At 35.3% G+C, this 12,719-nt stretch overlaps 1 protein-coding gene across 1 annotated transcript in view; it reads right to left on the bottom strand.

Moving 5' to 3' along the window:
- Window positions 1-12,719, bottom strand: part of t (C45 family peptidase tan) — a 110,668-nt gene that overhangs the window by 1,636 nt on the left and 96,313 nt on the right. Inside the window, exons 5-6 of the mRNA XM_081743432.1 lie at window positions 10,827-11,067; window positions 6,090-6,289 (exon numbers count right to left, since the gene is read on the bottom strand). Coding sequence (XP_081599558.1) covers window positions 6,090-6,289; window positions 10,827-11,067 — 441 coding nt within the window. The remainder of the gene's footprint in view (window positions 1-6,089; window positions 6,290-10,826; window positions 11,068-12,719) is intronic.

Below are 12,719 nucleotides of genomic sequence, written 5' to 3'. Positions count from 1 at the left end.
CTGGAAGTCGGCCATTTTTTGGCCACGGTAAGAGTGACGAGAAAAATTTAATCACTTTCTCTGATAGTTTTCGAAGCTCAAATGCACGGTTCAAACTTGAAAAAAAAAATCGCAAATAACAGGCAGACAGACACAGACACAGACACACAGACCTAGATAATTCAGTAACGAACTTTTTAAGTTCGTTAAAAATCCATATTCTTTTGATATAGGCGACCATAATTACCTTTTTACTGTGCAGGTGGCATAGAAGCTAGGGAATATTTATATTTTAAATAGCATATGGATATCCAGCATTATTCACCGTTACCTGTGAAGATGTTAACGGGTTAACGATGCCGGCCGAGATAATCGTTCTAGCTATTTGTTGCAAAAAGAAAATTCAAAAATTATCCTACATATATGAGATACGGGCTATAGATCGCCACCGTTAAAGACCCTATGATGCGTTAACTGTTAACGGATCGAGTCTATTAACGAAGTTGACCTAAATAGTCAGTCTAGCTGTCTATTGCAAGAAAATGCATTACGTCAAGAGTTATCGTGCGAAGTAACGGACGGACGGATGAACTAACAAAATGTTAGAAGTTTCACAGCGTGGTTCTAAATAAAATATTTTTTTTTCAAAATATATATTTTAACTGTGTAGATTCATATTTAAATAAACAAAACTTCGAAAAAACACTATATTTTAAAATGTTATACTTTTGGCATTATGAAAATGTCGCCTTCTTTTCGTCACCAACATTGTGATTTACTTGCATTGTTACCCTGACAATAAATACAATTCTAATAATATAAGCAACGCCTACCGGGCAATCACAGACTCAATTCGTTTACATTTCAGAATGCCAGAACAAAATTACTCAACGGTAAAACACATGTATTTTTTCAACGAATTTAAAAAGTTCGTTACTGAATTCTCTATGTCTGTGTGTCTGTCTATTTGCGATTTTTTTTAAATTTTGAGCCCTCAATTCGATACAGCAACAAAAACTATCTGGGAAAATGAAGGCATTTTTCACGCTAGTCTTACTGTTCCCGAGATATTCGCCAAAAATGGCCTATTTCAGGATTTAAGGAGCCATATCTCGGGAACGTAAGTTATAGAGAGATGATATTGGTGTTGATTAATGCCTAAGAGGACATTTTTGGCACCAAATATTAACCGATGGCCACTGGTTTGGCTATTGGCCAGTTGGCCAGTGGCCACCAGTTAATATCGGTACCAAAATGTTTACAATCCTCCTAGATATTGATTACCATCAATTTCATCTATCTATGACTTACCGTTCCCGTAATATTGGCCAAAAAAAGTTCCGATTTCGGGAGATAAAAGGAGCCGTATCTCGGAAACCGTAAATCGCAGAGAGATCATATTGGTGTTGATCAATACCTAACAGAATGGTGAACATTTTGGTACCAAGCGGTAACCGGCGGCCACTGGCTAACTGGCCACCGTTCCCCAGATATTGGCCAAAAATTTTCGAATTTCGGGTGTATTAAGGAGCCATACAACGGGAACCGTAAGACATAGAAATATTATTTTGCGAGAAAGAGAAGAAGATGCGAATAGAAAGATTTACTTTTACATCTAGGAAAAATCACAGTAATCCTTCCCGATCCATTTCTCCATTCTTTTTAAGTTCGTTTTGGCAATGCTCTTGAAGCATTCTCAACTGGTTTTCTATGAATACTTACCCTGATAATACAAAAATGGACATCTATAAGTGCAATATAGCGAAGAGAAAGAAAGAATACCTAAAAATGAATATTACAATAACAGAATACATCTTTCGTGCTCAGATAAACTCATTCGACCTTCATCAAATTTAATAGAGTGGAGTGGCGCTTCCAGATGGGGGCGCAGAATATATAACTCTTTATTTTATATTAAAGAGACGAGCCATCTTTTTTTCTGCGTTTTTTTTCTGACAATATGTTGGACCAATAATATTTCCATATCCTATTGTTACTACAATCTTACTTTTACACCAGTGTTACAACGGGTTATATTTAGCGCGCCGTCCGGCCTTTGATACTTTTGGGCAAGAAAGAAGTGATTCATACCTTCTGAAGCCAAAGATCTAACTTGAGCAAAAATCACAACAATTGTTCGAGACGTCTTTCTGTAATTATGCGTCCCGACTTCCCCGGCACCAAAGACAGAGAACATAATCCTTTCCAGACTGGTAATAGATATACAGATTTATAATCGGAAAGAAACATTTGTAATAACACTAAACCTAAGTTAATTTCGCTCAGCAATCTGTTGTACTATTACCATCGTTGGCCCAAGGAGAGTTGGCCCGGCTTCAAAGTGTTAATAGTAGTGTAACCAAACAATGACACAGGTAGAAAGAGAAACACGATGTCCATATATATATATATATATATATATATATATATATATATATATATATATATATATATTAATTTTTATCTTTGCGTTCTGTAAGAAGAATCTCTGGCAACAGTTAAAAATCATTTTATTGTATCACAAGTGCCAACTCAACAAAAAAGAGAGGTCACTTTAGGATCAAAGTAAATGGAAGTTATATCAGTAATTACATAGCAGCCAGCGTTCACCTCTGGTGCATGGGGTCCCGGATTCAAACCCTGCTCCCGCCAAGTGAACTTTGTGGTGGACAAACACTGTGCCCATGGGTTTTCTCGGGGTTCTCCTGTTTCCTTCCACTTTCTTCATTCCACCATTTCATTCCTTCCTCATCATCAACGTTTCCTTTAGCCTAGCCGGCATAACCGTGGGACGTAAAACTCAAAAATTTCATTTCATTTTTACATAGCAGCCATTTTGGAATTGTTTCGGACATGTTGATGTCTAATCGTCTGTTTCATTATTCATTCCACTTCTGATTGTAGAAGAGGTCGGCAGTTTCCCTTTACTCTGTAGAGGATGGGAATGGAGGGCATCGGTGGAATTTCAACGAACCTACTGAACAGGGGGCCTACTTTCAGTGATGCTAACCTTCTGTTTTTCAATCGGGCAGCTCGGTTTTACTATCTGCCGTCCGTTCCCGGTTCATCAGTCAGACCAGACGCCCTTTGTTTACTCCTTTCATTTACAAGAATTAAGCGTATATTTTCAGTTAAATGTATATTGATTGGTTGATTAATTTTGTAATTAAGTCGGGAGTTCATAGAAATAATTTAAGGTGGTTAGAATCCAAATTTAACAAGCATAATGCAACATATATTCACTATTCCCTAAAGCAACTTCTGTTTAAAAAAATCATCAGGATGAATCACATATGGATTTAGGATTAAGAATTATATTTCTGGGCTCTCGGCATCTATGGCCATGTTAGCCTGTAACGTATGAGGGATGACGTCCCTCAGCGATCACACTATCTGAGGAAAGGATTGAGGAAGGGAGAAAGCGACCTGGGATCATTGTGTTAGGTACCATCCCTTCGTTTGCCTGATGTGGATGAGGAAACTCCAGGGAAACCCTCACTAAGGATGGCTGGTCTGAAAGCAGTTACATCTTTCTTATTGAGTGTCCTCACCGGGAATCGAATCCGGGTCTGCTCGCACCAAAGCCGAAAGGGTTAGTAACTACGCTGCGCGGAGCTACGAAACACGTGCAATAATGAGAGAAACAGACTGCTGAACTTTCTGTGTATTTTTAACATCTCCATGTTAATGTTTGAATTTTTAAATCATTTAAGAAAGATAAGATCGAAGCAGTCTCCTGAGTTCGTAAATTCAGAAAAGAAATATAAACTTGTGTGAAAGAAATAGCAATTTGTATCGAAGTAGGCAGTGAAGAGTTTATGAAGAAGCTGTTAGAAAAAGAGTTTGATTTTCAAAAATAATCATAAATTTTGTTACAAAATGTTAAAAACTAAATAGAAGTTTCCCCCTTTTAGTTAAGCAAAATTGAAAAAGAAGACTTAAGCAATAAACTTAATATTACTTGCTTTGATTTTGTTATTGCCTTGTAAACGTTTAAAACTTTAAGGTTATGTTGTAACACTACAAGTATGTATTTATTTATTAGTCTAAGTAGGTTATCAAGTAATATACAAAATTAATTGTTGTTGTGTATTTTTGTGCAGTTAGACTAGAATGTCGTTTGAAAATATTATTATAATTCTTCCAATTCTTTGATTCAAGAATTCTTTGTAATCTTATTATTATTTTTTTATTTATAGATAAACCATTGAAATTGGAAATGGATGTGGTAATTACAACAAAAACATACATATGTATGAGTAATTCTTATTGTTGTCAATGTAATTTATAGTATAGTAAAACCTGTCTTTAGCGGAATCGAACAGGACTCCCAAAAATTTTTCTTTAAAGAAAGGTTTTCGGTTAACGAAGATAGATCTAATAAGATGCTGTAGTACACTCATGTCCAAAATGATTGTCGCATATCTATGACTGTCTTCTTGTAAGAATATAATTTGATAATTAATTGCAGGGTACTTTTAATACTGATAGTATGTGTATAATCGGGAAATGTATATTTGTGGTAAATTTCATAGGAAAAGAATTATAAATATGAAAATTAGAATGAGAAAAACAAAAATGTTGCTAAATGTACAAGAAAGTTATGTTTTCGTTCTATTGTTCTTATTTACTGTTCTTTCGACTTGAAATTTGCCACATACATGTCTTTGGCGATTATACACATACTAACATTGTAAGAAATACCGGACGAATTCATTATAAAATTATATTCCTATAACAACAAATTTATAGACATGTGACAATAATTTTGGACATGAGTGTACCTTAGTCAATTTACAGTATTTATTTCTACTAGGACTTAATACAACCAAAACTTAAAATGAACAGAAAAATACTGTACATACTTTAGTTTAATTTTTCAATAATCAAGGAGGATTTTCTGTACACATCGCTGCTTGTCTGCTCAACTTTACACCAAGACTTCAGCTTCAGAAACCATACTAAGCATATCAGTGTTATTTCTACATAAGGCAAATGTTGCAAACTTATGACAAAATCTTGATAACTGTTTAGCTTACACTTTCCTTCCAATTCAGTGCCTTATTTCTCTTCGTCCTCCACCTCCTCTTCTCCTTTCAGGCTTTGCGTGTAATTTTCAATTAAAGCACGATATATCCGTTTTGTCTGCTTTGGTTTGCACATCACTGTCTGCTTTGCTAAAAATATATATCTAACCTCTCATAGAACGTCTAAAAACTTTCTAAATGCTGTCCTCCGAAACTTAAAATTTTTCGTTAACAGGCTTATTTTGATTTCCGTTGTCAGTGTAAGACAGTTTCTTTTTAATGAAGGGAATTTAACACATTTTTTGCCAGTGGGCAGTGAAATATTTCCGTTTAACACAAGTTTTCGTTCAATAAAGGGTCCGTTGAAGACAGTTTTTACTATATATTAATGTAAATACTATGATATCCTATTTCTTTTAATAATACCACCAAATAGAAAGAAATTTAAAAAAGACATTATATATATTACCTGAAGTTATTTATTATGGCAATTTCCTGCTTTATTTTATTTATTTATTTAGTAATAGTCCAGATAAATATAGTTGATATTTATAGATAAATGTAGATTCAGATAAATGAGGTGCCTAGTATCAAAATTCGACACATCTATATCGCTTAGTTTCTAGTAATCTCGCAAAACGTTCAGTGAAGCTCCATTTACACGCGTACAAAGTCCCATATTTGAACTAGTGTTTAGTATGAAATATTGAGCTTTTACACAAAATTCTGTTTCCATGGAATTCCTTTAGATCAAACATATAACAAGCGATATATGTATAACTCAATTTTGTTTTTTTTTTTTTAAATGGATTTTGTGGCTTTTGATATTAGACGTCTCAAATATAGTTGATAATAGATAAACATAGGTTCAGATAAATACAGGTTTCGAATTGTGATATGGGTTCAGTTGACCATTAAATAAAGTTGACAACACTACCATACTTTTGAAAGAACTCTAAATATTTGTTTCAGCTGTAATTGTTTGAATTTGAGTAATTTCTTCTGATTCGCAATTTTAAGTATAAACTCCATATCACTTGAGGAAGATGAAAACTTTTCCATAAATGCTAGATTTGCTCTTACCTACAGCTACAGTTCTAACAAAATCTGCCTCTGTTCCTTCCCTGAAGATTGGGAATTTGTCATCTGATTCGTCTCCAAGAACTGTGAGTATGTCGTGTCGTAATTTTGGAGTTGGAAGATTGTCCATCACTGCATGGCGCTTCTCGCTGCTGGCGCATATGCACGGATGATCGTCTTCAGGAATATCCAATCGACGAAACCTTAAAAGGAATACATATGTTTAGTTACAGTACGTTAATTACAACTAACTTGGTAGGTTTATTTTTCAAGGAACAATACTGTTCTGACAGCTGGGCGAAAAGAATTCAGGGGTTCCGGATACTAACGTCAAACTCAACAAAGGATTGTTTCCTAAAAATTAACTCTGAACAATCAAAATAATCGTCCAATTGCTTTGAAACTTTACTTTCTAAGAGAAAGAGGAACGACATCCACACACTTTACATATAAAGATGAGAATTTGCTCCGAGAAAACAGTTTGGTATTACCACTTAAAAAGCTTAAAAGTAATTTCCGAGCCTTGATTGCATTCAATTTTTATTGAGTACGCTCTTACTACCTAAAAGTGGATTCTAGTGACATATTCAAGAAACTCTTTTTGGCTTTTCTTGAGTTCAATGTTCCTTTTCAACATCAAGAGTATGTGAGAAGTAAACTTACAGCTTGACGTAAAATGCGAACAACTTGATATATCATCAGGAATTGAATCCGGGTCTCCCATGTGGAAAGCATGAACGCTGACCATTCAGCAGCATCGAATCTACAGAAGCTCTGTTTTGTCTATACATTAAACTTTAATTCATACTAATAAGAATGGAATTATCAAGGGAAAAAAACTCTGGTAAAAACATAGAAAGGATCATGAGAAATATTCCCATGTATGGGATATGGATGGACACTGTGAGTCACCGTCACCGGTGAAGATTTTAACGGATTTTACTCCATTGACAAAATCAACCGAGATAACTCCAGAAACACATATACATATCCCTTTGATATAGGCAACCATAATTTCTTTCTTACTGTGCAGGTTGCATAGAAGCTAGGGAATATTTATATTTTAAACGGTATATGGATAGACACCGTTAAAGTCACAGTTATCCGCGAAGGTAGTAAAGGATTGACTCCATTAACGAACCCGGCTGAGAAATTGCAGAAACAAAAGTACATATCCTTTTGTTATAGGCAATAATCATTTCTTTATTGCTGCACCGGTTGCATAGAAGCTAGGTATTATTTAAATTTTAAACTTGATATGGATAACCACCGTTAAAGTCACCGTTACTCGTCAAGATGTTAACGAATTGACTCCTTTAATGTACTTTATGAGTGTAATAGTCGATCATTAACACGAAAGGATATTCGAAAACAGTTTTTAAAAATTTTAAAGCCAACAAAGGGGTAAGTAAATTGAGAAAATTATGTGCCGCAAATCATCAGAATATACGTGGGGTGTTCATTAATGATTTCTTTTTACCGATTTACCGTTGACTGAGAAAAACGGAATTTTTTATCTCATCTAGGCAGAGATACGCGTCACCAGATATTTTGCAATCCTCCTGTTTTTTTTTTTTTTTTTTTTTTTTTTAAAACAAGCAATTAGGAGATTAAATTAAATACCGCTACTTGAAGTAAAGGATTTCCATATGTAATCTATGAGTGGAATTTGGAAGGGAGGTAGGAACTCATTCGTGGCTAAGCGTGGCTATATTCTACTTTCGGCATAAATTTTGAAAAACTTTACCTCACATAAATGATAGAATACCTTAATCAAAGTAACATTACAAAAGTCTACCTTGACTTAGACACTACGTTTCAAAAGTCAGCCATTCTCTAAAACCAAAAAGCTATGCATTCGACATTATTCTAAGTCATTTTCGATATTCTGTTTCTCACACTTTCTCACCTACCTTGCTGATAGGTCTGAACGTGGATTTAAAAAACCTCGGGTATGTCAGTATTCATATTAACAATTCTCGAAACTGACAGAAGACATTAATATGCGTATTATATCATCTTTTTGTGACCCCACCCACGAGTTCGGTTTCAACCACGCTATAGAGTAAAAAGTGTTACAGATAGCGAGAAGCAATTTTTTAAAATCAGTTTGGAGCATTCGAAGAATCGACACCATGCTATCTCTGAACCCTCAATTCAAACCGAAAGCAGCAGGTAGAAAGTAAAAACTGGGGACAGGCAGAATCCAGAGTATGGTAGGTATATCATGAGTTTACTATAAACTTTCAAAAATACATAAATAATAGCTTCAAATATTTTTGTCACTCAAAAATCTGAGGGACTTAGGCCCCTTGATCCTGGGCTTCACCCGGCACCGGTAGAAATCAAATACTTCCGGTTTTAGTTTTCATTGCTATGGAGTAGAAATCAAATACTTCCGGTTTTAGTTTTCATTGCTATGAAGTAGAAATCAAATACTTCTTATTTTAAGTTTTTATTGCTATGGCGTAGAAAACAAATACTTCCGGTTTTAGTTTTCATTGCTATGGCGTAGAAAACAAATACTTCCGGTTTTAGTTTTCATTGCTATGAAGTAGAAATCAAATACTTCTTTTTTTAAGTTTTCATTGCTATGGCGTAGAAAACAAATACTTCCGGTTTTAGTTTTCATTGCTATGGAGTAGAAACGGTAATAGGTATCCGGAAGTGTATTTTCTGCCACCAATTCAGCATCTAAAAATATATTTCACTTCCACTATAATTTTTCTACTAACACCGGAGTGGTGTAAATCTACTAGCTCTTCCTGTTTCAACATAAATTGATAAAACATCACAGTATACAAACCAAACTTCTTCACGTGGTGTACACGTGACCCTGCTACTTGTTTGTGTGTTTGTAATGGTTGTATATTTTATCTAGTGAAAAATTTTCATAAGTTAAACTTTTCCCAAAAAGTACCCTCTTTTGAAAAAAAAAATATTGTTCAATGCCCAAGTATTTTATTATTCTTAAAACAAAATTAACAATGAATAACCGACGGAGTCAGTGGAAAAGTACTACAAATGATTTTCTTCAAAACATGAAATACATGTGAGAAGTCATTAGTATAAGCGACATTTATTTAAGAGAAAAATAGTCGCAATGTTTTCTGTTTTCATTATTACAGCTGTGATTCTATTATTTAAAATTATACTTTACTTTGATTCGTCGTTTGACTTTAAAAGATGTTGTCTCAAGAAGAGCCCTGTCACTTGTATTACACTTCCACTCACTCCTTTATTATTATTACAGTATACGAGGGACATTCAATCTATAACCGGAAATTCTTTTTTTTTTTTTTTTTTTTTAGGTGTTGCTGTGCGCAGCTTGGCGTCCGTGTATCATGTTCTGATAAGGTAGCTCTGACACTTTTCTGCCACAATGGGCAGTTGAGGAGATAGAGTCTGAGAGCGGCGATGGACGTAACAACAAGCCTAGCAGAGTGGAACTGGCAGGCCCACGGAGTGGCGTTACATTATTAAGTTCCTCTTGAAGAAAGGTGTGAAACCTGCTGAATTCTTCAAAAGATTAATTGCGCAATATGGCGGAGAAACTCTCTCTCAGTTACATGTGTACGAGTGGTATTCAAAATTCAAGGCAGGAACAGAATCTGTTGTCAACGTAGCCCGTACACCACGCCGAGCTTACTGTAGTAAACGAGACCATTATTCGTCGAGTAGAGCAGCTTTTTCTGAGTAACCGATGCATCAGTGCGAGAGATTTGAGTGCAGAAACAAACAACGGAAGTGTAGAAACAATCATCAACGAGCATCTGCACTTCCGGAGAATGACAGCGAGATGAGTCCCCAAAATGGTAACGTTCGACCAGAAGTAGTGTAGGGGAAACTTTTCGTCTCAGGATCTGCAGCGATTTCAGAGAGAAGGCGAGAGCTTCCTTGTAAAGATAATCACCTTCGATGAGAACGGGGTGCATCATTACACTCCAGAGTTAAAGCGCTCCAGCATGGAGTGGAGGTATCCAGACTTGCCGCCTGCATAATCGTGAGACGTTAAACTCAAAGGTTACATTTCATTTCATTTCCAGACTTGCTGCCGCCAAAAACATTCAAGACACAAGCGTCCGCTGGCAAACAGATACTGACGGTGTTCTGGGACAAAGACAAGTTGAAATGCAATGATTTCCTGGCATGCGGGGCTACAATCAATGCGGGGTACTGCAAAGTCAAAGAGTATTTGAAATGAAAACAACCACATACGGTGAAGAATGGCGTCATCATCCTCCATGACAACGCGCGTCCTCATACGACCAAGACAATGGTCACAACTATCACCAAACTTGATTGGGAGATAATAGATCATCTCCCGTATAGTCCCGATCTGTCACCTTGCGACTTCCATCTTTTTGGTCCCTTCAATGTGCACTTGGGAGGACAAAAATTCCAAACCGACGACGAAGTCAAAATGTGTATGCTGAAATGGCTTAAAGGTTGTCCCAAAGAATTGTATGCCATTGTGATACGGGTACTCCCACATGGACGGAACAATTGTGTGCCTGTACGTGGGAAGTACCTCGATAAAGAACAGTAAATGATTCAGATGCTGTCTTCTTTATGTAACAGAAAAAGAAAATTCCAATAATGACTTGAACGTCCCTCGTACCACCTAATATGTTTAATACCACTTTTTAATACTGTGATCTTACAAATAAGGCGATCCTCATTTTAACAAACATACTGTTCGTCCATTTATATTATTTCATTGCATAACATTATACTTACTTATTACAATGGAAGAAATGTTCTCCAGGGCTTATTGTCAAAGTATTAAGGACGGACTCTTTGGCTCCATTGATAGCAGGCGCTACCTCGATGTTATGGAACAGTCTGTCTCCTTCTTGCTTTAGAAACGTACAATTTACACTGACAGCATCACCAGCTCCACATCCAGAATCACGAAGAATATCTTGAACTTCGTTGAAATTTTTAGCTGCCAAAAGAGCTCGGGTGAGAAAGTAACGCGCTGCAAAACAAACAAATTACATTTCAGTGAAAACAGGAAGAATAATCCCGTTAACTCATTATGTGCTGTATTGACATTTTTTATGACATGAAAATTAATGAGTCATTCGGATTCGACTCTATCTATCATTGTTTTGTTTCTGAACATGTATTTTTCAAATGCATAATCTTAAAATATCAAACAACGAAACAGCAAGACGAGTACAGGAGTTGATTAAGTTTTTTTTTTTTTTTATAGAAATTATTATAACAAATTTGTTGTATATTAGGTACACTCATGTCCAAAATGATTGTCGCATATCTATAACTGTCTTCTTGTAAGAATATAATTTGATAATGATTTTCCAGGGTACTTTTAATATTGATACTATGTGTATAATCCGGAAATGTATATTTGTGTTAAATTTCATAGGAAAAGAATTATAAATACGAAAATTAGAATTCGAGTAAAACAAAATGTTGCTAAATGGGCAAGAAAGTTTTATTTTCGTTTTATTGTTTTTATTTACTGCTGTTTTGACGTGAAATTTGCCACATACATGTCTTCGTTGATTATACACATACTAACATTATAAGAAATACCGGGTGAATTCATTATCAAATTATATTCCCTACAACAACTATTTATAGTCATGCGACAATAATTTTGGACATGAGTGTACATTGAATTTATACGCATTCTATGTATACCACAACCAAGAACTCAAGTTCCCTCGTGAGTAAGCAGTTAGCGTACGTGCTTTTGTCATGGAAGACCTAGCTTTGATTCTTTGTGGGAGCTCATGTGGTTCAGATTCCACGTTAAGTTGTAGGTTTACGTCTCATATAGCCTCGCTGCTAAAAGAGACGCTAAGCTCTTAATCAACCAACCAATCTACTATATAATGTAGCATAAAGTAGGAATCCCCTATCATTATGCAACCCCTACACTTTCGTCATTGTTGGGTTGACTAATGTTTAGGATAAAACTCGTGACCTACAGTACAATGTAGCATAAAGTAGGAATCCTCTATCAATATGCAACCCCTACACCTTCATCTTTGTTGGGTTGACTAATGTTTAGGATATAACTCGTGACCTACTGTACAATGTAGCATAAAGTAGAAATCCCCTATCAATATGCAAACACTACACTTTCTTCTATTGTTCGGTTGACTAATGTTTAGGATATAACTCGTAACCTAATATAATGTAGTATAAAGTAGGAATCCCCATCAATATGCAACCCACTACACATAATTCATGGTTGAGTAGAACAAATCATAGCCTTTTATTCTTCTTTCATACTTATATTTCAGTCTAAATATTTCACTTACGTTAGTAGGTCTACAAATTAAGTAACACCAAGTTACTTTGTCTTTAAATTATAATACGTGTTATTTGTCCTACGAACTGTATTATGTGTAATTCACATTTATTATTATTGTAAGCCTGCAGTTTGCCTTTGAAATACATTATTTTGGTTGAAATTTAAATTTACTGTATTTTCTATTTGAAATAGATGGGACAATCCACCCTGTTCAGCCAGACAACCAACCAGAGACGGGACAGGTTGTCACATGTGGAAGGCATTTTTCAAACTTTAAAGATGTCTTTTTTCGTAATAACATTTATCAATGAAAACCATGATATTGTGTGAAAGAGATACCAAAC

The sequence above is a fragment of the Thermobia domestica genome, chromosome 17, assembly GCF_964235325.1.
Source record: "Thermobia domestica chromosome 17, izTheDome1.hap1.1, whole genome shotgun sequence".
Classification (NCBI taxonomy): domain Eukaryota; kingdom Metazoa; phylum Arthropoda; class Insecta; order Zygentoma; family Lepismatidae; genus Thermobia; species Thermobia domestica.
Note: the sequence above shows the minus strand (reverse complement) of the source record. Positions and strands in the feature narration are given on the sequence as shown.